The following is a 27,797-nucleotide window of genomic DNA, read 5'->3' as shown; positions in this document are numbered from 1 at the left end:
AGGCAGCAGCGTGGCTGTGCTGGACAGCAATGGAGCTGAGCGGCGCAGTGTTTAACCAGAGTCAGATGCTGCCATGAATGTGTTAAATGCACGTGAGTGGGTGCTCTTGCATTTGTTTAGTAAATGGTTTCTCTCCTGTCTCACAGCTGTGCATGGTCCTTAATGTTTTACAAGAGTATCTCTGGTGCAGTGCAGCTGCTTGAGATGGGAGCCAATGGATTCTTTAAGCATTGATGAAACAAAAAAGGATTTCTTGCCCTTTTCATGTTAGGGGAGAGGACAACAACGTATTTGTTGAACTCCAAGAGAGGAATGCTCCTCTCTGCTGGCCAAAAGGACCAGGTTGGAGTTACAGTAAGGTTATAGGGGAAACTTCTGTTTCTACAAGCAAGTGTTAATACCCCATTAAGCACAGTGGCTCCAGAAGAGGTGCAAACACATGGAGAAGTGGTTTATGGAGGTGGAAGGCATAAACCTGCCTGGGTTGGGGAGGCCTCAGGCAGGGAAGAGGAGGTTTAAGCCCAGCCATGGGCTATGAGATGCCTCTCTTGCTGCCTTGTCCCATCTTCTGGTTTTTGTTTGGTTTTTTTTTTTTTTTTTCCTATCAATCAGTGCAGCTTCCTATAAATTTCTTGGTGCACTGCTATTTCTGTTGCCTTTGTAACTGCTCTGCCTGTAAGCATAATGTGTAAGTCAGGCCTATAGCTAATTCTTGCTTTAGAGCAGTGTAAGTGGCTTCAATGCAGTTATTGCTGAATCAAAAATGTTTCTACATATGGCACGGTTCACTTCAGTATTATAAATACTGATGGCTCATTCTTCCCCCCTCAAAAAAAAAAAGTTATTCACTAGATTCCAGAGGAATGCTTTTATAAAAATAAAATTTACATTGATTATCTCCACTCCACAAGACCACATAATTGTTTATAAAACTCAATTAACTTTAATATTAAAAAATACTTTAGAAAGATCTGATATGATAATTCAGACATTTTAGTCCTTGAATCCCAGGCTCATCCTTAAAACATTTAGTTTTACAAGTGTAAGCTGAGAGAAGGAAATCAGTGTTCATGTGGCTTCCATCCTTCAGAGAAAAAAGTCATTATTACGGCATAAAGAAAATATCCAATCAGGATAATGAATGTGCATCCCACTGGCCCAATGTAAAACCAGGATGCCATGAAGTAGATCATCAGCAAAGAAATGAGAGTCCTGTAGCTAGCCAGAAACCTCAGACTGATTCTTGGTCCCCAGTTCTGGCTTGTTCTGTCCTTCACCATGGGACTATACCTGATTTTCTGTATTAGGTGGGGGTTGGTAAGATGATAGCGACAAAGTCTGCCAACAAAATCTTCCCTGGAGCAAAGCACATCCATCTGATCAGCAAACTGAGGTAAGAAAAGTTTAAACATTAGTATTCTACTGCAACTACTGTCATAAAGTAAGTGTCACTTATTTTACAATTTTCTTCATTGTAAGAAATTGGATGAGGACTATAGGAAATAGAGCAAAAAATATCAAAATACACTTCTAACAGTAGAACTGCTTTAGTGCAGACTTGCCTTTTATCTTTCATACCTATAGGAAGAAAAATATTTGCTTTTCCTGTTTTAGAAACATTCATTCTGAACGATACTCCCTTTGTTCATCAAACATAAAGAATACATTTAAAATGTTATTTATTAATGTTTTGTGTAGGAAAAGCAGAACTACAAGTAGAGAAGCAGGCCTGATACTCTTAGGAAATACCCATCTAGACCACAATAAAGGAGACAGAGCAAGAATAAACAAAGTGTCATATATGTGCAGGTGCAGTGAAGAACAAGAATTTGCAATGGAAATTATAAAAGGAGACTATGGTGTACTTACTCTTTCATTAAGTGCTGAGGATAAACGAAATAGGAGGCGGACAAGAGTGGCATTTTCGTAGCTTCGGATGGGCTGAAGCTCAGTATCTCCTTGATACTGCACCTCAAATCTACGTAAGCCATTTATGATCTAGAAACAGGAAAATAAACCCCTTATCTTGTAGCTCTCATCTGAAACGCCTTTAGAGGCACCTCTCTTAGCCCCAGTTAAATTGTGTTTCTGTTGCTGTAGAAGGACAACTTGTTTTTTCAAGAACAATCTAGGGTAGCTATATGGAATCTTTCTTCTCTCACCTGGTACCTGCCAAGGGGTGTAAGAATGAGGCCATCCTCGCTTTCAATGCAGTCTGGAAGCTGTTTTTTTCCATTCTCATCTTGAGCTGTCCCACACTTCATCATCATCTGGGTCAGCTGGGCTTCATTCAGCTACTCAAGAATAACACAGTTCTAAAGCATGTGTTTGATCTACCCTCCTCTTCTATTTCATTTCTTTCTCCCTTCACAAACTCCTTAGCAGTGGAAGCCTTTGACAGCCAGCACAGATACCAAGAACTGCTTAATAGCACCTTCGTTAGACATTAAAAGGAGATAAAAGTCTCCAGATTTCTTGTTTGTGCTTGTCAAATCCAAGAGAGGTGTTCTGTTTTATATGTCCCTTACTCCTTGAGAGCTGTCAAATAGCTATCTTCTCCTAGGTCAATTCTGCATAGGGGAGTGTGGCTGACAGAGAAATTAATCTGTTCTTTTAAGTTTAACCAAAGAAACAGCCTACTTCATCCATTCATCTATAGCTGCAGTTATATGTTGTATTTTTATAGCTCTTTACATTTAGAAGATACTGGACTGTTTTTAAAATTTAAGCCATGTCTTGCCTGTTCGTAAACATGAGAACAGGCACAAGTAAAGAGACAGGTTTAGTGTAAACCATAATCCAAAAGAGTGGTCACTTGAAACAAAGTGGGCTTGATATTTAGAAATTAAGAGTATCTAGTTCTATCTATGTTGAAAGCAGTTTTGAAGTGGTCAGTTGAAGTCAAGCCTAAAAGACGTTTACAACAAAATTTGCTAGCAGGGTCTCTGGATGGCTTTGTGACCCCACAAAGTACAAAAGCGATAGAAGTATGTTTGAGGAATCCTGACTCTTGTTCACACTGCCACACAGGGAAAGTTCTTAGAAAGATGTTACGTACCTTAAAGATTTGGCACAAGTATTCCAGTGCCTTCTCTAAATATTCATCTGTTTTTTTGATGCTGTCCTGCCCAATTTCATCAAGGTCATTGCCTGTGTAGGAACCATTAATCTCAGATGGTGTAAATCTAAACCATGAAAAGAAGGACTGGCTAGCCATTGTCTCTGCAGAATGGTCTGATATGGATTTTGCCGTTGTCTGCGCCTGACAAATTAACTGAGCCAGTTTTAACACCTAAAACAAAACAAATGAATTGTGTGGGACAAACATAAAGGACCACTAAGCATCAATACATGGATAAAACTGTGCCTTGATACCTGGCAGTGAGAGCAAACCCAGCAAATTCAGTCTCTTAGCTCATATGGACTTGTGCTAAGGCTGTTAGTTGCATTTCCAATAGGGCAAAGGTAGTTCTTTGCTGTTGAAGCATTTAAGAAACTTGAGTGCTTCTTAGGTTTTTCAGCTGCCTTTTTTTTCCTCCTGCTATTTTTATCTGACTGGCTGATAGGCACTAATAAATACAATGAATCAGAAGTTCACAGTGAGCATGTTTTGAGAGGAAATACTCACAATACACTACTCCAAGGCAGCAAGCTGTTACATTAACTTCTTATTTAGCAAATAGCAAGTAGATTTTTACAGCTGTGCTGGATTGAGACCCCACAGCTTCCAGGAGTCACCATCAGTAAACTTAACTACGCAATAGTGCAGGGTGTAAGGTTTTCTACTCTTAACTTCTCATAATATGGATGCTCAGCGTTGAGAAAAGACCTGTCAAAGTAGAAAGACATGTGACAAGAAACTTGTTGCTTACCAAATTTCTGACTTCTGTGCCAAACATCTGTTTATACTGGAAGTCCTGTCCTTCCAGGCTGTAGACATGACTCTTCACCTTAAATGAGGCATCTGTAATAGTTGGAGGCCACGATGAGAAGAAGCTCCCACCAAGTGTGGGGGTCATAAAAAGTCGGTGTTGACGATGGGGAATAACAAGTTCTGGCTCCAGGAATAACTGTTCTCCTAGAATTTGAGAAAAGTAGTGAAGATGGTTACATAGTACTCCTGGTTTTGCCTGGGGAAGGTCTAGCTACAAAGCATCTTAAGTCTGCTGGGCAACTTGCTTTTAGGTAGGCAGGTAGTTCTAGGGGGAAAGAGGCCTTAATTAACTTTTTTTTCATTTAATCCTCTCTGCCCACAGCAGAAAATGTCAGAGTGCATTTAAATGCAGACCACATAGACAGCATTTTAAGGCTGTAACTTTTTTCAACAAAGGCAGTGGAGAATCATGACACTTAAGACATTGATACTTGTCAAATCTTGCCTCTCCCAAATTTACTGTATCCTAATTATCCTGAAGTGCATACATGACTAGCTGACTAGCTATTTTGCTAAGTATAGGTACCTTTAGAGATATAAGAAGTTTTAATCCTGAGGTAAGTAATCAAGTAAGAAAAACTGACTATTGTAAACACCTAATATTGTCTTCTTTATTCTTTAAAGAAAAATTGTGGAATGAAATCTAAATGATGGTGGTTAGAAAAGAACTATAGACATATTAAACCAATATAACAAACATTAGTGAAGACACAGACTTTTGAATAGCAAAATGGGAGAGTAAGTCTATTCATCTCAGTGCTTCTGAGGTAAGATGTAGCCATTGTGAAGAAAGATTGAGACAGGACAGCATAAGATGTCAAAATATCCATTTACCTTTCAGGATCATTTCAGCTAGATTGGGCTGAGCGAAGACCTTGGCTACTCGGAACACCATGAGAGCATTTTTTGGACTGACCAAATCTGTTCGAAGAGCTCTGTTCAGAAATCCTATAAACAGCTTAGTATACATGAGTAGGTTTTCTTGAATGAAGGCAGCCCTGTCAAAGTGAGTACAGGACTTGTGAGTACAGCTATTTAAATAATTGTTATTTTGTCTTCTGCCAAATGAGTCATTAAGGGGAATGTTTTATACTGTCTCTGGAAGGATGGTCTATTGGCACCGAGACAAAAGAATATTCGTCTCAAAACAAAAGCTTGTATTGTAAGAAATCATCTCTAATCTTGTACAGGAAGCTAATTCAGGTTGGCAGATGGTTCTTGAAATCCTGCTGTTTTACTCAAGATCTACATAAACTTGAGGTTTGGTTCAGATTACTCACAGCTGCTTTCCTCCTTACCATTTCTCCGACACGCTGCGAGGCAAGGGCTCTGCACTTTGTGGCGGCTTTTCTGGAGCATATCTCCAAGGCTGCAAGTAACTTAACCACATCTCAAGAACCTAAGCAAAATCACACATAAAAACACGTGAGTATCAAAACTTTTTCGAAAGGAAGACAGAGTTTTTTGTTTGTTTCTTTTAAACCTAGTGAATGTTATCTTGGTGACACCTAAAAGTTTTTAGGAATAAAGCGCTCTCTAGTAATCTGAGTATCTTTGAAAAAGAACTAAAGAAACCTAAGAGCATGTGCGTTAGGACCAATCTGGATCTTCTGTAATACCCAGATGAGATGGCGCTCAAACAGCTACTACAAAAAAAGAAAAAAACTTAGGCGGTGGCTATATTTAAGGTGCAGTTAACGGCTCTGATAGTGTTCACTGAACCTCTATTAAAGTAAGTAAACGAGATGCTACATTAATATCATTTCAGCTCTCATCTTCTGCATAGACATACCCACCACCCTGAGGAAACACAGGGGAGTCCTCATTGCACTGAAGCCAATAGCTTTGCCATGGCCTCTGTAAACTTTTCTTCTGACACTCTGCCTTACGTGTGTACCTCAAACACTGCAATAGAGATAATTATAGGTCTAGTGAGCAAGATCTAGCCCTGTTACATTCTGCATTTTTAAACTCCTACATTAATTACCAAGAGTCATGGTCTGATGTATTTCTCTTCCTGCTTGCAGGAGGTAATAGCTGCAGTATCTTGCTATCGTAAATAAATATCTTATTACTTTTGTTTATGAGCTATCATATTAGAGAAGATATTAAGAAATTAGAACCTATTAGAATGTATCTGTTCTAAGAGTAACCTACCTCTTAGAGGTAGTAACCTACCTCTACCTATGTCTTGTCAATCAACAGCCGTTTTCAGTGTCAGGAAAAGCAGCTAACAACCTGTAGTAATTCTCACCAAGATCTATTCTACTTCCTTCTCATGTCTAATTGGCACTCTTTTTCTAACATTAAATGTACATGCTATATAAAGAATTTCACTGCTCTAAAATAGAAAAAAAAGATGTAAAGACCAAGAAATAGCTGCTAAACAGCAATAACTAGTACAGACTTAGAAAGAGAAGCAGGTACGTACTGCTCTGAAAGAGGCATCCAGAGGCCAGTGGCCAAAACAGTGTTGCAGAAAGATATAAAGTTTCTCCTGGACAAACCGAGGAATTACAACCCTGCAAACAGATTCAAAGACAGTCGCATGTATAAACCAGCAGCAATTTTAAAAACAAAAAAAAACCCAACTCAATCAACCAACAACCCAACACACTTCCGCAAATGCAAACACAGGAAGGACTGACCCAAACTTCTTCTTTCTTAACTGAAGCTACTTCTGGCCATTGAATTTCAACTCAAATACATAAATATAAAATTCTCCACTAACCTTGGCCAGAATCCAAGGTTAGTGGTAGCATTTTCTTTTCTCTGACTTGTGCCAAGACACAGACTAGTGTAATAGCAAGACATCCCCCCTGCTGAAGCTGCCCCCCCCATCTAGTGGATGTGACAAACATAATCCATTAGCGCTCATGTACTTTTAATAATGTACTTCTGTATTTAGCCATTAGAACAACCTAATTCAACCTCTCAGTGAAAGCAGAGCTTTTCAGGGAGAAGCTCTATATGTTGCAGAGAAAGGCTGCTCAAGTACCTACCTTTTAAACTCCTCTAGTGGGCTGGCTGTGTGGGAGTGGGCTGAAGGGGACAGAGGCTCTGGTTTCAGGCTGTTGCTGAAAGCATGCAGATGTTTCACAAGCAGTCTTACCACTAGCACATGCTCTTCAGTGGGCTTAAATGACTCCTAGATTCAAAGCAAAAGACAGGAAGATAATGAGTATCATATGCTAAATGTCCAGGTGATAATTCAGGAAAATTATACTCCCAGATCAGAAATAGAAATACAAGAAATGCTCTCTTCACCGTAGTTTGGTGCCACCTGATTTTAGACAGACTTGCTCCCCAGGACAAGCTGCATCAATCTTCTGCCAGCAGTTCACTAAGATATAGTAGTATATTTTTGGTAATGTGATTGTAAGAAAAAGTATCTACAGTACTCTAATGCACTGAATTTCAGGCTAGCATTAAAGAACAGAATAACTTGTAGATTTCAACTTACCTCTTTCTGAAAAAAGAATATTCAGCCTTTCATTATGGTTATAAGTTCATTGCTGTGGACAGCACAACAGATCCTTTGTTTATGCTCTTGGCTGGCTTTACTGAGTTCTCCTTCCTATGCTGGTACTCATCTGCCTTACAAGAAAGAATAATCCTAGAAAGAGTTATGGTAAGAATAAGAACCGCTTCAAGTCCTGCGTGATCCTGTTGCTTCTAGCATCACTATGGGTAGAAGTAACCTGGGTGGGAGTAGCACAAGGAGTGATGGTGAGCCACAGTGATGTTACTAATAAACGAGCGGGTGTATGATATAGCAGGGAGATGAATGAGGTAAAAAAGAGCCAGCTCTCCTGGGTGCCCGGCACCAGAGCTGGTCTGCTGCAGAATCTGGGGACAAAGCAGTAACTCCTTGCTACTGTGATCTGCTTTAAGAGTAGTGAACTAATCTCAATCCACTACTGAAGGCAGATTTTAAGATATCATTTGTATTCCAAGTTTCACAGCTCTCATGTTTCTCAAAAATTGAGAAGAACGTACATGAAACAAAAGTTATGGCTGCCAGTATAATGGAAGATGCTGGAAGAGTGTATTAGACAATAGCTGCAAGATGTTTCCAGGATGCCAAGTGCAGCCATGCTGAGGTAAGATGCTGAATATGACTCCAGGGGACTGGCAGGCATTTTTATACAAAAAGCTTCCACTTCTTAAATCCCTTCAACAGTATTTCCAGTGCTGAGGACAGGGAGCAGGGGGTGTCTGTGTGTGTCTTTTTGTGTCCATTCTCTACAATGCCTGTGGCAAAGCAGATGTGTTTTTACAATCTCTTAAGATTTTTAATACGCTGTAAAGTTCACTCCAGAAAAAGATTCAAGGCTTGATGATAGATATAGTCATGTAGTACAGCCAGATCTGAGACTCATCAAGAGAGAGGATAACCCGTTACCAGTTCTAATGAAGGCTGGTCTTGTGTTCTTGACAGCTCCTGGTAAGTCAGCATGTTTTCTACAGTCCCAAGTTTATATAAGAGGGTAGAACTCTGAGAAGTTACTTGGTCCTAGGAGTTTAGATGAGGATCTCCAAAAGCAATTAGAGAGGTTGAGTACTCTGCTATAGGCCTTGAAAGGGTGTAATTTAAAAAAAATTCTAGGCTCCCCTTGAAGGTAACTTTTGATCTTACAAAACCACCCGTACCACTATTTCAATACATCATTTCAGGTGATGCTAGTTTTTCCACTTAGCAATTCTTAAAATTTCCTCTTAGCCTGGATCAGCACCATTACGAACATTACTGTTTTAAAAAGTATTTTTCCCCACAAGTGTTTCTGTTGTCAAACCTTAGCTTACAGGATGGATGTATGCCATTCTTTTCTTAACACAGTAATTAGATAAACATAATAGTAAAAAAGATTTAAAGACAAGTAGTAGTTCCTGTTTTCCTTTCTAAGCAGTACCTTGAGATATCATAGCACTTTATTAAAAAAAAAAAAAAAAGGATTAAACAGCAGGAAAATTCCATGTAGTGCTAAAGAGCTTTATAGTATAATAAGAGCTTTACAGTACATATGCTCAGCCCTCCCCTTTCCCAAAATGAAGACCCAATGAATAAAGGGCTGAAGTAGGGAAAGAGGAATCGGCAATCTGTTCCAACAGGAATGTTTTTACATGCACATTTCCTGAACAATCTGCAAATGTACCACTCCTGCTTTTGCAAAACTGGACAGTCAAGTTCACATTGCCACTACAAATTTAGTACTATCCAATGACATTTCACTGGCTAAAAAACCTACATGTTACCTACCTTAAATTTAGGTGACAGCCACGCAAATTCTGATCTTCTCTTGGATGCAAGGTTTGCTTAAATGACTAGTGTGTGAGGGGCAGAAATCTGCTATCGGTGAAGCCAGTTTTGGTGTAAAAAAATGTCAGCAGAGCTGATAAGCCTCTTTCTGCAATGCATTACAAGAATGCATCTCTAAAAATGGAGTTCCCAATTAGTCCTTATAATATGCTAGATTTTAACTATTTTCTCCATAACCTTTGCTAATAACTCTCACTATCTGTTTTCACTGAAAATTTAGTAAATCTCAATGCAGTATTCTCAATCAAGTTGTAAACCCACATCTTAGCAGAAAAAGCTGCTGTACAGCTAGCACCAATACACTTTGCAGATTATATGATGGAACAAGATTTTTAAAAAGGAAACAAAATGAAAAGATGATAATACTTGGTATGCGTGGAGGGCCTGGTAGCTGGATTGGGCAGGACTACCGTGGTGTTTACTGGAGATACTGAGTCGGTAGTGGAGAACCTCCAGCTGAGACAACAGAAACAAAAAGGAAGGGGGGGAGGGAAAAAAGGAGAGAAGAGAGCAAGAGAAAAAAAAAGTGAGAATGAGCCCAAGGAAGAAGGGTGGGGGAAAAAAATGAACATCACAAATACAGTCAGGGACAACATATCACAACAACAACTGCAGCCACACTATCCTCTTCTTTCTGGTTTTCAGGAGGTTGATTCCACAGTTATTTCATACCCTTTATCAATTTGGAAATACAGCTGGGAGCAGGTGTCAAAAGTATAGCTGTAAGTGGCTATGGCTGTTCTCTTTGCTACCCTCAGAGCAAGTACTGGTAGGTGATACGGAGCTTTTGCCAAATAAACTCCCCATTTCAGAAGTTAACTGAACTGCAGCTACAAGGATTTACAGACAGTTATGGTGTTTTATTAAATAATGGAGTAAACGCATTCAATATTTTGCAAGCTTTTTTAATACTGTTTTGAAAACTTTGTCATTTCTTCCTGTGCTGCTGGAGAAGCAGGGTTGGTATATTGGGAAGAAACTCAAATTGATATTTTCTTCTTCCCAAGGAACAGGACCTAAAAAAGTTTGGCTTCTTATAATCACTGTGAACCTGTCCATTAAGTTTCCAGTTTGGAGAAAGCCTATGTCTTCTCTTTCTACTTAAAGCCCATTTAGGAAGGCTGCAGGTCTTGCGAATTTCCTCAAAAGAGGAAATTACTTTTACTATTAGGGAAACATCACTTGTATAAAAAGGCAAAAGACATACCTAACATACAGTGTTATATGCTGATGCAAAAGGCATCTTGCCTTAACACCAAAATCTCTGCAAGCCTCAGCCAGAACCCTTCTTGATGAATAAGGTAAGGAGTATTTTTTGACAATGCGATGGTGAAGAGGATACTGTAGCGACAGTGACACACATGTATGAAATTAATGAAAAAACACAAGACAAAAAATGTACACTACACAGATCCCAATGACTACTGTCAGGCCTCTAAACTAACTCTCCAGATCACACCTCTGCTGTCTTTGAACGGCCCCTACCCAATCTCCTCTAGTGCCAGTTTGGTATCTTTTGGTTTTACAGTCTTAGAGTGGTAGCATTGTTACTGCAAGCTCCCCAACAGCTCAAACACATCGGCTTCGTAATCGACTCCCCTGCCACAGGAATCCTCAAGAGCCTGTAGTCTAATGGGTGTTCCACATGCAGTGCTGGGGTCTGTGGCACCTGGCATTGGAAGGTCAGGAAGCATTACGTAAAGTTTTATCAAACAACTTCTTTTTAAGGGCTCATTGTGATCACAGCAGAAGGGAATAGGAAAAGAGATGCTGCACACTTTGGCTCTGGATCATCCAAGAAGGAAAATGCAAATAGACAATGCAAAAGAATGGGAAAATAGTTGAATTAATGGGGAAAACAGTGAAATTCAGCATCGCAACTAGTATCAACCTCAGCTTTGCACCAGACCCAGAAAGAATTCAAAGCAGTAAAGTAGAAAAGAAATACATCTTCTCAAAAGAAGTTATTAATTATTCATTCCCATTCTACCACCTTCTACTTCTAAAGAGAAGTCTGTGATGACATTAATAAGGTTTAAGGAAAATCCATCATTCCTTGAGGCACTTCACAGGGAAGTTACATATCTGGGATCTGGCTTGGGCCATCAAAGAAAACAAGTCTGGCTGCTGGACAAAGAAAGAGAAAGTTCTGTGGAACCTCATCCCACCTTCCAATACAGGTATGTAGCCATTTCAAGTCACTGATGGTCAAATGGGTCTAGAACCACGGATGAATGGTCACTAATTACCCCTCCTTCCAAATGCACAGAAGGCTAAATAGAATAAAGTGAACCTGCATAATTATTAATAATTTTAAGAATAAGGTTTAGGGTAATCTTGGGTTTCCAGTCAAGCCCTTTAACCCTTATGTTAAAACAAAACGTGGCATTTCTGCATATTCTACTTCCTCATTTGAGGAACTATGAAGCAGACTATTCTCCTTTAGCTCACCCTGAGACCAGTCTACAAAGCTTAGTTTCAGCATCACAGGCTTATGAACAGTCCTGTCCCCAAACGATCTGGAACCTTTCCTCAGTCCTGCAAGAGGGATCCTTTGTCCATTTATAGATGTCATGGGGAATTCCAGTCCCCTATTCAGGTGTTCTAACCCCCAAAGAGTGAAGACTTCCTTTTTTCTATGCCCATGATTACTTCCCATCAAAGATGAAACTAGAATACCGTCAGGGAGTTATGGCCTCAAGCTGTGGCTCAACACACCTTGTGGAGGATCCTGAAGTGATGATTTCAGAGAACTTTAAGCTCTACCTAGGCCCTATTCCACCACAACATTGATAGTCATTGTCTATAACTGCTGCTCCCTAGTGTTAGAAGAGAGCATCTGAAATACAGAGGGTGAACAGAGGAGAGAAGTTTAAAGCAATCATGATTTCTGGCCTAAGCACAGCGCCTGATGCACAGAGACTGGACAGACAGACAGACAGACCAAAGGTACTTCAAGCAAAGCGTTTCCATCACAGGTGCACAGCCATGCTGCTGGGGGTCTTAAGTGGAGACTTTGCAACATTAGTGAGTTTGCATTTTGACCTCAACTTCAAGAATAAAAGACAAAACCCATCACACTTCAGCTCTCCAATGTTTTTCCCTAGCAAAATATAAATATATTTGTTATTTTATAGTCTGTGGAGTGAAGGATCAGAATTTCTCAGTCAATCAACTCTCATATTGCTCTTTCACACAGGAATAAATCCTGAGTAGCTTTTATATTTCTCTCCCCTTCTATGAAACTCCCCTGTGACCCAGAGGGAATTCAGAGTATCAACATTTTCTCCTTCAAATTCCCTTTACATTTATAATGCCTTTGATCTTAGCCTCCCCAACACTTACTTAGATTTTACATGCAGTAATTTGTTACTGAACAGGCCACCTCAAACTGCTTAAAACAGCGTATTAGCTGAGCAAGAGCTTCTAAGATATTCTGAACTCTATAGCTACAGAACTGCTTTTGACACCATTACGGTGAAAAACATATTTTGGAATATGAAACAATAAAAAAGGCTTATTCACTTAACACTGAAGGACAGTTCAGTAAGATTTCCTTTTTTAATTTGGATTTATGCTAAAAAATGGTTACAGATCTTAGAAATTAGAAATTGGTATTTCAGTAACAGTTGCTATCACTGCTGAAAATCAATTTTAGCTATTTTTAGCAGCCATGTTGCCCCAGTGGGATTTAACTCTATGGTTTTATAGTGGCATCTTCCCCGTCATTAGCAGTTTGATTACTGGCGTTCAGATTGTTGTGACCATCCCACAAACTTCTTTTACAAAAAACAAAACAAAAACAACACAACTTCTGCAATGAAGGCAAATCTGGATGACACACTTATTCACAACACTCTTTGTAACTGGATTAGAGATTTTGACACACTCATGTAGATACTCTGATAAGTTACTTCTTTCCTTTGGACCAATATACCAAAAAAATTCTCCACAGAATAGGAGATTTACCCCAAGATAAGAGCTCAACCATCAGATGATGCTCATGAATGAAGTACAAACTATTACCTTGACATGAGGGGACTGCATTTTCTGATACATTTCCAGTGAATAATGATGAAGCCACATTTCAACAAAGATCTGCAAAACAAATATTTTCTCAGCTAGGGAATGAGAAATAATCCAGGACTTGTCAGTCACAAGGTAGGTATAAAGGAAGACCATAGTATATAATTTGAAAACTAAGCTGTACTTGTAACTAGACAGGCACCTATTCAGAGACGTTTCAGGTTACCATGGTGTCAGTGCAAATGACTGAGCTGGCATACTGTTAGCACTTGCTAAGCATCAATAATTCAGTTCAGCAACACGGCAGGAGCTTGTTTCAGAACAACTGTTAAGTCCAGATTCTCCTTTCCCTTCCCTTGATGGCGAACCGAACCAACTTCTCTGTGCTCAACCTTTGCTTAGAGCATAGAATTGATGTAAGATAAAAATAAATAAATAAATAAATAAAAATTAGGTTTAGAAACTTTTCTGGAAAAAATTACTCAAATGCTTAAGATCAGTTGTTAGATATGCAGTCTAAAAAAAAAAAAAAAGATATTAAGTGCCTTTCTAAATCACAACTTAACAGTTTCACAGTGGTTCTTTGTTTCACTAACAGAAAACAACAGCTGCACTGCTGAATTCCAAAAACAAGCTAAAGCAAAATGACATAACTCTCTCTTGTTTAAAAAGAAGAGATTCCTCAGTTAGCAGCAAGAAATGTTGTAGGGTGTTTTCTTCCTTAAATCCAACTTACCTGAAGCAGTGTTTCTGATCTCCAGATCTCCTGGGAAGCTGGGTCAGCATTCACAGAAGGCTGATGGGCAATGTGCCGTTTCAGCAAGCTGGTGTGATGCATGCCGTAGGAAGTGAAAGGCACTGCTGGAGACCTTGAAAGCCAAATGAATGGCAATACTGAAGTCAGTAAGCCTCAATAGAGGGAAATACATAATTGCTTTTAATTACTGGTTTATAAACTGGAAAACAGTCTTTAAGAAGTAAAACTGCATAGCTGATTACACATTTCAAGCTTCTGCAACATATTATAATTACTAGTCACTTTAACTATAAACAAACACTACATCACTGCATTGAACCAGTTTTACACAGACCTGATGTTATGTTCAATAATACGTAGCTTTTTTACTTTCTCCTATTCAGTTTGTTTTCTTTCACTGCCTGCCATATTCATAATTCACCTGATCTGTATTTTCCCAGGTATATGCTAAAGCTCAACAGACCATGGAAATCAATATTTGAAATGTGTTTAAGATGAAGTTATATAAAATATAACAGCTACTTATTTTTACATTTGTATAAAATTGCTAATATTTTATAAATTTGAGTAGCAAACCCAATTTTGAAAATGTGGACTTTCACACACTTAGTCATTGCAAAGAACAAAAGACTGGGTGCTTGTATTGGAGAATTTTCACTTCAACTTTGAGTTTGTTTTTAGGCCATTATCACACAGACATATAGAACTTCAGTAAGTGGTCAAAAATCTTTCATCCTATTCCTTCCAGTTGTGGCTAAATAGCTTGATCTATTACCATGCAAAAAGTCACCTGAAATGCAGTTACTCATTATATGATTTGATTACTAACATGTGTCTTGGCTTTTTATATCAGGAAGTTATGAACTAAGAAACCTATGAGCACTATCAGTCTGCAACAACGCCACAGACGTGGTCCTGACAGCAATTTCAAAGAACTGCAAGACAGGTAATGAGAGCATTAAACAATTAAGGATGGCAACCTCAGAACTGAAACAAAATGACCAACTGCTGAGTTGTCTGGCTTTATAGCAACATTAATGAAAGACGCAAGTTTCCTTGTAACAGGGGTTATCACCAGTGCCATCTTTACCACATACCATATGTATCTGAAGATAGTAAAAACTACTGTCAAGTACAGTCACATCTGTCTCACTCCAGTTGCAGGGCACAAAACACAGCTGGAGTTGCTGAACTGATGAATTTTTGTTGCTTGTACATGCCTTTTCTGCTCCAATAATAGCTACTTTTCAGACTTTCAAACAAAACCTTTATGGTAAAATTAAGTGAACATAAATCTATTTAATTTTTGTAATTATATAATAAGTACATACAGATCTTAAAGAGCAGAGGTGTTTTCTACTTGTTAGAGATTTCGTTCCAACAAGCCGCATTTTGTAAGCACTGTTCCCACAATTTGCCTCTGGCACTGTGGTCATTACCTGGGAGTCGGGGAAGGGATGGCTCCCCCAGGATTGGAAGAAGGTGGAGGAAGGACACTTCCTTCTGTGGGTAGGAAACACTTCAGGTATGTGTCCACCAAGATGAAATAAGCACTGTTGGAAGGGCTGACATGATGGGTGAGGGGTGAGTTCTGAAACAGACACACAGGATATATGTGGAGTTATACACTGTTACTTTAAGCCACTGCTAGGGAGTGTCTGCTACACAGCCAGACACATTTAGTATAAATAAGCAGAAGCCCAGTCCTTATAAAGGGTGAACTGACAACAAAGTCACTTTGGAGCAAAGGTAAAGTAACTAACTGCAACAGAACTGTTGCTGTAGTAGTGAATGTAACCAAGTATGAGAAGAGTGCAGTTATATAGCACAGGTAACAACAGGAAGAGGAACCAAATACCCAGACACCATAGTACAAAGCTGTGGTTATGACTGTATAAACGGTGTTATTGGATAGAGGGGTAGGAAACCTATTTGGAATCCATTGCCTGCTCTGTGTTGGCATGTTGTTGGACAGACTGCTTACTGGTATATCTACGGTGGGTATTTTGTTTATTATCCGGTCTTACATCGTCAACTGAACCAAAGCAATAACAAATTCTAAAAGTACAGATAAAACTGCTGCTAATTTTGCCAGACAGCATCTCAGCAGGGTCTTAAAGCATTGTGAAGAAAGGCTAATATTTGAAGGGAAAAATTGCAAAAGGTACTTACTTTCTGTGTAATCAAACTAATTGCAAAGTAAAACATGTAATATTCAAATGGATCTGGAAGAACAGAGTCAAGGATCACATAATAAAAAACAGGTACAGCTGTTAGATATCTGAGGATGATGACTAGACATTAAATTTTTATTTTGTCAATGCTAAATTAACTTGCTAGAGCTTAACAGCAAATTCAGCTTTACCTTCTTGCTTTCCAACTGACTCAAACTTTGGTAATTGAGATTTTCTCTATGTGGCAAGGTGTGTTTGCATTACTCTTCTTAGCATATTTGACTATCTCAAAATGAAACCAGTGCAGCTGAGGCTAGACTGCTTCCAATAAGTACACCAGCTGCAAAGATAACATGCCCTTTTTCTATCATATTACATACATAAACTAGGAGTAGTTACAAAAACAAAAATTGTGAAATACAGTCTCTACTGAAATCACTGGGAATTTTGTTGTTGACTTGAATGAGGCCAGAAGTTCCCCCACAAGGGTTTACATGAAGAGGATAAATTTATTTTTCATTGGAATCTAAACATTGCTAATCAGCCCAAACTCTTTAGCACGACCGTGATTTACCATAGACACATAATAAATATGCAACAGAAATGCTTGTAATGTCTCAGTTTTAGATATTTAAAAGGAATTAAATATCCAACTGCTAAAAGGATACTAAGAGCCAAATTCAAACCTAAACCACCAGATGAAGGAAACTGGACTTTGTTGTGGTATAAAGAGCATTCTGGTAGGACTTGCTCTTGTATTGAAGCCTTCACGGGGCCCTGAAAGAAAGAGTAATGAATATTAATCAGGCTTACTTAGTCAGCATACTTGCAGAGTATGTTTTCAGATAGTGAAGTTCTGCTGCATTCCAGCATTCTGGGATCATATCTACATTCAGCTCAGTGGGGTTTTACTGCATTGCAGTAGTTCCTTGTGCAAATGCATACTATTTAGATAACTGCCAACTTTCTCACTGAAAATGAGTATTCGGTATAGGAAAAAAAATGAGCCTTCACCAAGACTTTTCCAACTCACCAAGTTGGAGTGGGAGCAGCAGAAGACTGGTGTTTGCCTGATGGCTGATGGTTTTGTTAGGGTAACTGAGCTGTGGACCAGCAATTACTATATACTTAAATGATGTTTCCTTTTGTTAAAGACTGTAGAACCATCTGAATCAATTTCTAGATAGGCAGCAATGGAAGAAACACAGTGAAACAGCTCTGCAGATAAATATTTCTGTTTGAAATATCATACTTCATACCCAGGATAGCAGTTAGTCTTCAAACACATGGAGACAAAGCGCAGCTTGGGAAAGCTCTGCTCTGTGGCGAGCTCGGAAAGCTATTTTCAGTCCTGCAACTACTGGTAACCAAGATAAAGCCCACGACTTCCTCTGGGGACAGGACAAGAATCACAATGCAGCTTTCTTGGCTGAACAGCACAAAAATCTAGCTGCTGACAGCCACCATCTCCTACAAAGTTTATGGCTGGGAACTCTCCTCCTCTAGCAACTGCTTAAAGAAACAGGTATGCTCTAAACCTGGAGTGCTGAGGCTATACCTTGGCCTATACTGAACCGTACTTATAAAGTGTGTGCAAAGTTCCAATAGCTGCAACCACAACTTCATTCTCTTCTTACAAATTTTTCAGTTACTCACTGGAAGATATGAGACTGGGAAATCATATCTGTACTCTTCTGCTTGGAGTTTGTAAACCAGCTTCATCATTGGGCCACTGCAAACAAGCATCAGAAAGAAAATCCATGGTAAGTACCCTCTCCTCTCTCACTTTGTGAACTTTTGTTTGCACAACGGAAAAACGTCAAACACTGGTTATTTGTTCACCATACATTTTTTAATCTATGCTGAAATGAATGAGTTTACCTCGGATCCAGGAAATCCAAAGCCACAGAATATTCGGTAGGATTTGTTCTTCCTTGCAAACAGCGAAGATTCCAGCCTACGATGATGCCATCCAGGCTACCAAAAATGCTCTCCACCAGCCATGGGAAGATGCCATGTAGTTCCTTTAAGGAAAACAGACACAAATAGTTCATCCATACAATTCCTCACTTGAACAATCTCTATTGCACGTACTAGAATGCACAAAGATACCGTCTGCCAGCTGTTTATGGCTGTTTCCAGATCGCCACTGGGCAGAGCTTCCATTCAAAAGAAGGTATTATAATATGGCAATTACAGGAAATCCATCCTCATTTCTGATACTACTAAAGTTCCAACGATACTGAGCAGCATCGCATGCAATTATTTGTCACGTTTTAAAAACTAGGTTTCCTTGTAAATTGAGGCTGAAAGGTATTAATGAAGTGCAGTCAACTGAAATAATCTTTTAATGACTAGAAAAGGTTTTTAACTCTTGGGAAACACTGGATTCCCACTGTTTTATCCATGCTCCTCAAAACTCTAGATAAGAGAAATAGGAACAAAGAAAACAGTAATATGAAAAAAGCAACTTCCCCTGACATAGGCCGGGCAGTGAGTGTCTGAGAAGGCAGCGACTGCTCACCTTGGCGGGAAACTCCTCAATGACCGTCTCCAGATCGTGGCACCTCTGCACAAACGGTTTGTTTATGCAATCTGCCTTCAGCGTGGCCTGTTACAAATCATAAGGGAAACCACATCACCGTTGCCAGAAAGGCCAATATCACGGCCGTGACGTAAAGATCCCCTAATGACGCCGCTCCTCCGGTACAGCATTTCTATCGATGCGGCTGAAGTTACGCTGACCGACCTTGTAACTTCACAGGCACGTAACAAAGCTGACAGTTAACCGGAAACCGCAAGGCCAACCCAAACGGGACGGCCCGCGCCGCTCCCCGCCCGCCCCGCCCCGGCCCGGCCCGGCCCGGCCCCGCGGGCTCGGTGTGGCGCCTCCCCGGTGTCCGCCCGCCGCTCCCCACCCACCAGCAGGAAGCTGGGCTGCTGCAGGTGCGGGCCGGCCATGCCGCCTCTCCCCCCGACCAGCGGGACGCGCGTTCCCGGGCCGCGCTGCAGGAAGAGGTGCGGAAACGGCCGTTAACGCTTCCCGGCAGGACCGCGGCGCCGGCCCCCACCTCCCGCGCGCGGCGCCGGCGCGGCCCTTCTGCGTCACCACTCTCCTCCGGCGCGCCGCCGTGACGCAGCCACCGCGCCTCGCGGAGGGGAGCGTGCCGCTGTTGCCATGGTGACGGGCCCAGCGCCGTTCCCCCTCCGACATGGCCGCGCCGAGGCAGGGCCCTGCCCCGGCCCGGGTGGCTGCCAGCCCCTGCCCGAGAATCCGTTGCTTTGCGGGGGGCTGCGGCGTTTTTTTGCGGCCGTAACCGGAGAGCTGTTAACAATGAACGGTGTCTCGCACAAAAGGGACCGCGGGCAGCGAAGCCCGCAGCAGCCTGGGGTTTGGTGGTGGTGAAGCTGAAGCCATCGTTTGCTCAGATACTGGTGTTTGGAGACAGCCAATTGCGAGCAGATGAAAAGCGGTCTGAACAAAGCCAGACCTCATCGCTGAGACATACTGCCTCGCTTCAAGAGGACGGGTTTCCTCCAGGAAAACCACGGGGAATTTAAAAACGGTGTAGTAGAAAAACATCACAATGCTGTGGAGGAAAAGTAAGAGTTTTTAAATGGAAGTGTATTAAACGGCCAGAAAACTACTTCAGAAAATGAGGCAGCTATGACATGAGACTCTTAGAAATGAGTAATTACACATTTTGAGTTAAGAGGATTGATAAGAGAACCTGAAGTCACCAGGAAAAATACATGGTTACAGAAGTAAGGATAATTGCTTCTCAGTGTATAAGGAGAGAGAAAGAAATCCTTGTGATGGTAATATCCCGCTGGTAGGCAGACAAAGTAAAATTAAAATTGCTGATAATGCAGAAGAGTCTGATACAGGGTTATGATTCATATTTAGAAGGAAGCAAGATGATACATTTAATTGCAAAGCCCCAGTAATTTGTGAGCAAGAAAAATTGGTGGGCAGAAAAACTATCTGCTGCTCATTTTTTTTAAAAATGGGAATTTTGGGGAAATCCCATAAAACCAGAGGAATGCTCATGTTGTGCCAGTAGTGAGAGAGAGAATTCCAGTCAGAGGTCTAGAAAAGAATAATTAATTTTATAAAATACCAAAGACAGCTATATAGTTAACATATAATTAACACCAGTAAACATGATTACAGAAAATAATCCTGCTCAGACAAGTTTGGGTTTGTTTATGACAAGCTTTACAGATTTTGTCAGAAAATATCACTGTGGGTAAAATGTAGATTTTCTTGATCATTTTGATTGCTTTATGCGAGGAGGTGCAGAAATAGTTGAGTGAAATGGTCTGGTTTAGGTTGTGTAGGAGGTTAAACAAAATGATGTGGCCTCATACACCACTGCTGTCATTAACATTGAAACAGAGTAAAAAATTGTGTTAGAACAACAGGGGAATTCCTTTTTTCCAGTTTAATAATTTACCAGTTTAATAATTTACCAGATTCATCCAGTTTAATAATTTACCAGTGTGAAATGATTCACCATTTACATAAATGTTTACAGGATCAGAATTAAAAATGGTACATTATTTCTTGGTATTGACATGTGCCTCCCCTCCAATCTGCTTTTCCCAAACTGGATCTTGAAACTGCTTTTTGCTCTTGGTGGTAAGAGGAGGGAAGGCAGCAGCTCCAGTGGCAATAGAGCAACCCAGTTCCTGACTACTGAAAAGACAAATTAACAGCTTTTCAGACAGCCCCATTTGGAATTCTGCCAGGCAATTAATTTGCCTATTCCTTTCCTTTTTTATATTATGTATTATTTTTTTTTAAACAAATGTCCAGTATTTTGAATGTAGCAAGCTGGTAACAGATGACAGAAGAGTTCTTGGACACGTACAAAAGTGTGATTGAATAGAACTGTTTGAGCTATATTTGCTGTGATGCATATACGTATTTGAAATGCATGTCCTGGGTGGGATGCTGGCCATGTTTTAAAAGCGCATTTGCAGCTGGAGACCGTCTCTGGCTGCGAGTGAACGCTTTTCTTTGAAGGGTCAGTCCCTCCTCCGGGTGGGGATAAAGAGCTATTTTAGCTCCAGAAAAAGTTACTGGGATTTGATGGCAAAGCATCTGCAATGTGTTTATTTAGCTATGAAAGTTATGGGTATGATTGGCAGAAGTTAAGGAAACAGTAGACCTGATGTATTTTCAGTGGCTGATAGAATTGGAGAAAGAAAACAACAAGGAATAAATGTTTGGGTGAATAAGTGGAAACAGAACAATAGGAGGTGCTTGGTAGGGATGGCTCAGTAACACTTGTGCAAGTTAATAAAATAGCTGCATGGGAGAAATTTATCAAATTATTTTAATAACTAGGGGAACTTCTGAGGAGAACTGTGGAATGACAGTCTATTTATATTTATAGGTCTGTTCTGGAGCCTACTAAAATCAATGGTATAGGTCCATTATCACTCTTACCTATAGCATTTTCAAATGTATATATCAGGACTGTATATGTATTTTTTCCCATTTTGCAGATGGAGACATAGAGGCCCAGAAAAGTTATGTCATCTGCTGATATGCCACTTACCTAGGTTTCCTTTTTCCCTTTCTCCCAAATTGCAGCTGCCCTTAAGCCACAGCAACAAGAAGGGCTTTTTTGTTTTGTTGGTATGTTTTTCCTGAGAGGAATGTTCCTGAGATAGTTGGAGGTTTAGCTGTTTTCTGAAAGTATGAATTCCATTCACTAATCTGCTTTGGTGCTTGCTCTGTGTTTTTATCATTCATTGTGCTAGAGGTTTCTGTTAGGCAAAGAAGTACACAGCTGAAGTGACTAACTTCAGCCATACTAACTCTTCTCCTAGGTAGCTTCAAAGGTAAGCCAGCATTTTCTCACCTTGGTGTAATCACTACAGCATTACAGTTTCAATCAAACCCTACAAAAGTAACGAAGTTCATACAGTTGCCATAAAGATGAATGACTCAGCAGAGCACAAGCAATTTGTGTGTAGTAGAGTGAGCTAATACAACACTCAGTACCGGAAAATCCTCTAGGAAAAGAGACTCTCTAAATCCTCCAATGGCAGCTTGCACCATTACTGATGTTCAGGTTAAACATTTGGGATATGTAAGAAACCAGACTTGTGTGGTTCTGGTGCTCGCAATACTGTTTCTGGAGCTCATACAGCCTTCTTTTCTGAAAGCAGTACTAAAAAACTTTGAATTAAATCATATGGGGCCTCCACTGCGTTTTACAGACTTCAGTGGGAAGTCTGGGTACAGAAGGAGTGTTACATCAATGCTTTAGTAAGTGGCTTTCCCACTTTAAAATGAAGCAGCGTTTGTAGCGAAAGATGCCACCTTTTGTAAAACCAACGGCTCTCAGAAGGGAGAAACAGACAAGGTTTTGGGCACTCTAGCTTCTCTTGAAGTCTGACTCAGATGCAGCAAATGACAAGTCCAAGTTGGGAACAAGTTACTGTAACTTTAACCTGTTTATGTTAATCAATGAATCCGAGAGAAAAAGATAAATCAGAAGTAATCTAATTTAAAGAAACAGCATAGGTTTCTGATAAATTAGACAGACCTTGTTTCTTGTGGAGGATTAATTTAATCTCTTCCTGTAAGGACAGGTTACAGTGTCGTAACAGCAAAGAACTCTGCCAAATGTGTTCTTTTGGCTGGAGAATTGTTTGGGTGTTGATATGTCAGGGGTGGATTAAATGATTAGAAAACATATAGTCTGTTCAACTGTGACGGGAGCAAAACCAGAGTACGAGTTAATGAGAATTCAGCTGGAACAGAGCCTAGAGTCATATAGGTGAGGAGAAAAGGGAAATTTTCAGAACTGTGGTAATGTTTCTGGTTCAGCTGAAGCAACTTCTCTTTCCAAAGCTGTTCAGCTCATGCAGACATCAACATTATACTGTCCCTAACATGCACAGACCTGCTAAGGCTGTAAGTCAAAGTTTCACATGGATAAAGATGAGACTTCCTTTGTAGTCTGAGAAAACATGAACCCATTCATTGTATGTAACAGCTTCTCTTCTGAACGAAAGGTCAGCGGGTTCTCAGGGTAAGTTTAACCATTGCAGGGCAATGTATCCACATCTGCCTACTTTTAGCGTGTAGCTCTTTGAGCAGCCTATTGTATGTTTAATTTATTTAGCCAGGACAAACATTTTAAATATTAAACTTCTCAGAGCAAATAAATACATGTCTAGTAGCAGGATCTTACAGAAAACTATAGATTCTCAAAGGATAGGACTTTCTGTGAATTTCTCTTTGGATTATAAAAATTCATCCTTAAGAAATAGAAGACTATTTCACTTGTGCACTACTGATGCCAGGACACTCTCAGGCAGAAATGGAAGGCTTCATAGAAATGTTGCTCTAGCTTATCTCCTACATTGCAGCTCTTTTATTAGATCAGTGAGCGTTTTCTTTGTCGTTTAATATAAAGTAAAAATTGCAGTAACTCTTGGTTTGAAAAGACCCAGAAGGAGGGGCCAGTGGTGCATTGGAATGGGTACCTGCTGAGATGTGTAATCTGCAGGGGGTGGTGGAAAGCAACAGGACAGCTCTGCAGGGGAAAGTGTTCTTTGAAGTCTTGCATCATATTCAAGAGGGAGAGAAAAAAGACACAGGTTTTTTACATATCAGTGAGTTTCTATTGGGGTATATGCATTAATTTCTCCTAATGATTTCTGCAAATTTGTTACATTTTTGCCTAGCTTCTGCAAACAGAGATTGCTTAAGATGTTGTATGACAGCATGATATCAGCGGTCCCAACTCCAGCTTTCCTCCCACAGTCTTGAGAGTACCTTAAGAATAGTCTGATTTAACAAGCAGCTTATTTTGTGCCTTTTTATGTGTACTTTGAGTTTTGCAACTTTAGCAGTCCCATTTTGAAGATTTTCTTCTCAATATGAAGTGCTAGAAATTTGTTGTTAATTAAAACTGGATTTCTTGCATAATCACATGAATCCAGGAGTTTGAGGCATAAGTAATCTCAACATTTTAACACTTGGGATAAAGTATGAGTACTGCATTATGCAGGGAGCTAAAGCAACTCTTGGATCCAGAATCTGAGTAAGTTTGAATACGGTGAGCATTACTACTGAAGCTACTTTCTGAGTTTTGCTTTATTAATATAGGGGTTGAGGTTTGGGGTTTGAGCTTCGAGAAGTAAAGCAACATTTAATGTACCATTTTCCATTCTAGTTGCTGGTGATCTGTATTCTGATTTTTAATTTAGCAAGGTTAGCGTGGGGGAGAAAAACACTTTGTTCCATTTGTGAGAAGCTTTTCCTGTTGGTTTTGAAGGAAACGGCACTTCAAGCTGATAAACTATGGTTTCATTTTGTTCCTAGATATTTCCCCATATTTCTAAAGCAAGATCTTGATGCAGTAAGATAAGCATGAATTGCTCAGCATTGACTAATACTTGAAGCCTGCAGTTAGAGCTCTGCTTGGTATTTATACTTTGCCAAATTGACATTCCTATATTTCAGTTCACCAGGTTTCTGCAAAATGCCATTGACCACAATGTCACCTTTTCTTATTGACCACAATGTCACCTTTTCTTATTTGAGCTGCGGTTCTATACTCAGGGCTAGACGTGGGCACTGTGAAGAAGGGGGATTGCCTTTGGCTGCACCTCCATCATACAACTGGATGTGCATACTGCACCACATAGCACTAAGGGGAGGAATGGGCTCCCTATTAAATGCTCCTCTGACTGTTACAGAGCCCCACATCGGCCTCTAAATTCTGTGCATTTCCAGCTGTAGAGCCTGGGCCTTCCAGGGAGAATCTGATGTATGTCAGGTAATCATTGTTCTCACTTAGAAAAATGTCTCTTTGTGCTCCCACACATTTCCTAGTGTATTCCATAACTGCATGATATTCAACAGTGTGGTGGAGAAGCATCTGTCCCTCAACAGAGCAGACAGACAGTGATATTCCTTGCTAGGCTGTGCTGGGTACCTACAAATGTGATTGCTCTTTCCGTGTGCCTGAAAGGCAGCTTCTCTGTCTACAGGATTTGTTGTAGGTGAGTTTTTCCCAAGGATCCTATATAGCCATCACCATGGCAAGATGTCCTTGGATTAGTTTAGCATCCAGGTCCTTTTATAACCCCAGTACTCAAAAAAACCCTACACAAGTAAACGCAGCTCTAAGCTGCTTAATAAAATGAAATATAGTAAAGAATAAATAATAGCTTTAGGAAGGGAGGCAGTTCAGAGCCATAATATGGATGGAGTAAGCTGTAGCTGGTTGGTTTTGTGACTGATACAGTATTTCATTTTATTTTTATCCTTCCAGTTAAAACCAGATACTGCTGTTCTTTAAGAGCAGTGAAGCTATTTAATGATACCTTTAATAATCTCCTCTTTCCTGTTGAAAGCAGTATTTGGGAAGCAGAATGTCTCTCCCACTAATGGCTGTCTGCCAACTGGCTTTCGTCTTTATCCTTTCTGATTCTGCAGTCATTTACCAGTGTGAAGCATTTGCTCTTAGAACATGGAGTTTTTAGCTCCTGGCAGTCAAGATAAGAGAAATCAATGTAAATTGCTGGGGTGAGTGACCAGGAGGTGACAGTCGAAAGCCTTGGATAGTGGGTGCTTCATCCTGGCAAGCAAGATGGAGTATGCATGAATGGGAAACTGCATAGACCTCATGAAGGAGGATCAGTTACAGGACCTCAGAAAAGAATATAAAAAAGAGCAAATAAAGAAGATCCCCTGAGGTAGAAAGGAATTGTTTCTTGAGACTCATGTAAGAAGCTTCTGAGAATACTGGACAGGGCTTGGGTCTGCAGGAACCAGTGGAAGAACCTGGCTTGACCTCAATACTGGGAGATCATTGTCTTCAAAACTATTTGCCTGTGGTCCTTTTAAGATAAGTACTAAGGAAGCTAAGTATTCTCTGACAGAAGTTTCCTTAAGTAAAAGCATCTGCTATTTGCGCAGCTTTAGAAAGGGGAGCCTTGAAATGGCTCCTGGAATTTGTTTGCTTACATTGATCTACACCCCTGTGATTTGGGACTAGGGTCCCTGATATCTGAAGGAGAGAAGCTTTATTTTGACTCTGATTTGGTACTACCACATCCGAATGCTCCAAGTCAGGTGAGCGTTTATGAGGTCTTTTTAAGGTGTTGATTCTAGATTTTTTTTAAATTATGTGAGGCATCCCTAAGAGAAACATTCTATATCACACATCTTGCAGTAAAATCATGGAAGTTGGCATTACTGCTGGTCAGTTGAAAGGAGGCGTGGAAAGGACTATGAGCAGATTCTGTGCATCCCGAGACATCTTTCTACTAGAAGAATACAGATTCAGTTACTACAAGAATTCCAGTGAAATATTGGGAGTATATGTGTATTTGACCTAGAAATGAACATCCTTCATAGATAATTGCTTCACGTAAGTTTGGATATTGTCTTTGAGTTTGGACTCTGAATCCCTTTCAGTTTGTGAGATGGATGCTGTTGATTTGACTCTGTCTCCCCTCAGCTGCTCCTCTAGAAAATTCAGCACTGCATTTCAGAAGTTCTTCTGGTGTTGATTCACCTTTCAAAGCTTTACACAGGTTTATTCTCCACTCTCTTTTCTTTATTTGACCTAACTATCTGTGTGGGAGACCATAGATTTGCATGAAGATGTTTACAGAAATGGCCCAGACATTTGTATTCAGCCAAATACATTTTTAAAGACAGTTTGGATTGATATGATCTTTAATTTCTTTTCAGAAGCTGACACTTTCTTGTTCCCTGAAAATGGAGGATGGATGTGTTTCCTTGCAGTACAAGAGAAATTACATTTTGAAGCTGCTTTTCTAACAGTGGTCATGTAACACCATTTTGAGTGCATCAGGTTTCCCATTATCCATTATTTGGTGCCCAAGTCTGTAAGCAAAATTGTCACGATAAAATTTCACAGTCGTATGAGACTGGTACTTGCATAGCGTTAGAATGGAATTAAGAGTTTCTGCTTTGGATGCAGAGCCAAGCATTCAAGAGCATTTGAAATGTTGAGATGAGAGAAACTGTCTTGGAACAGGCTGTTCTTATCCTGAACCAAATTTCTCAGTGTATTTCCAGAAGTACTGAACATAACTGTGAAATGGGACGCAGAAGAAAAATTTTGGACGCACTAGGACATGACCTTTTCTTGTATTGCTTTGCTCCCTTTGGTGTTATAGCCAGCCTAAAGCAAACAAGGGCACCAGGCTCATGCCTGCCATGTGTGAAAGCAATGACGCAGAGCTAACTGGAGCCGATAAATTACCAACCAACAATTCATCTTATGCATGTGGAGTTCTCAGTTGCCAGATTTCCCAGGTTGAAGTTGATTTTGTACCATGAGACCGGATTTAAAATAAACCCTGCAGTTCTTCATTGAGCGTCAGCCTGTACTAAATGTAGGAAGGTCAGTGGCATCATATCAGGTGCAGGATGGTATCTAAGGGCTTACAGGAATATTAAAAAAATGGAACATCACATTGTCCTGTTCTCAAAAATAATAAAACTTTATAATCTTGCATCTGAATATGAAATATTGAATAGTGAATATCACAAAAGGTGCCTTTAAAATCATTGAAGTT

General features: G+C 40.1%; 1 protein-coding gene across 2 annotated transcripts; it reads right to left on the bottom strand.

The window, feature by feature from the left end:
- Positions 1 to 879: 879 nt before the first annotated feature.
- On the bottom strand, positions 880 to 19,304 carry SMPD4 (sphingomyelin phosphodiesterase 4). Of its 2 annotated transcripts, XM_075516074.1 has the most exons (19): positions 19,134 to 19,304; positions 18,736 to 18,822; positions 18,093 to 18,235; positions 17,868 to 17,943; positions 16,880 to 16,988; positions 16,210 to 16,262; positions 15,477 to 15,628; positions 14,017 to 14,149; positions 13,281 to 13,352; positions 9,621 to 9,710; positions 6,937 to 7,082; positions 6,366 to 6,456; positions 5,233 to 5,333; positions 4,769 to 4,932; positions 3,873 to 4,078; positions 3,059 to 3,292; positions 2,163 to 2,294; positions 1,870 to 1,998; positions 881 to 1,388 (listed from the first exon to the last, which is right to left on the bottom strand). In XM_075516074.1, exons 1-19 carry the CDS (start codon positions 19,170 to 19,172, stop codon positions 1,062 to 1,064), a joined length of 2,484 nt encoding a protein of 827 aa, XP_075372189.1. In that variant the 5' UTR covers positions 19,173 to 19,304; the 3' UTR covers positions 881 to 1,061. The 2 variants fall into 2 exon arrangements, with proteins under 2 accessions (XP_075372190.1, XP_075372189.1); XM_075516075.1 differs by lacking the exon at positions 9,621 to 9,710 and having other exon boundaries at positions 880 to 1,388.
- Positions 19,305 to 27,797: the final 8,493 nt, after the last annotated feature.

The sequence above is a fragment of the Mycteria americana genome, chromosome 13 (assembly GCF_035582795.1).
Source record: "Mycteria americana isolate JAX WOST 10 ecotype Jacksonville Zoo and Gardens chromosome 13, USCA_MyAme_1.0, whole genome shotgun sequence".
Classification (NCBI taxonomy): domain Eukaryota; kingdom Metazoa; phylum Chordata; class Aves; order Ciconiiformes; family Ciconiidae; genus Mycteria; species Mycteria americana.
The sequence above is the reverse complement of the archived record's forward strand: the minus strand, read 5'-3'. Positions and strand labels throughout refer to the sequence as shown.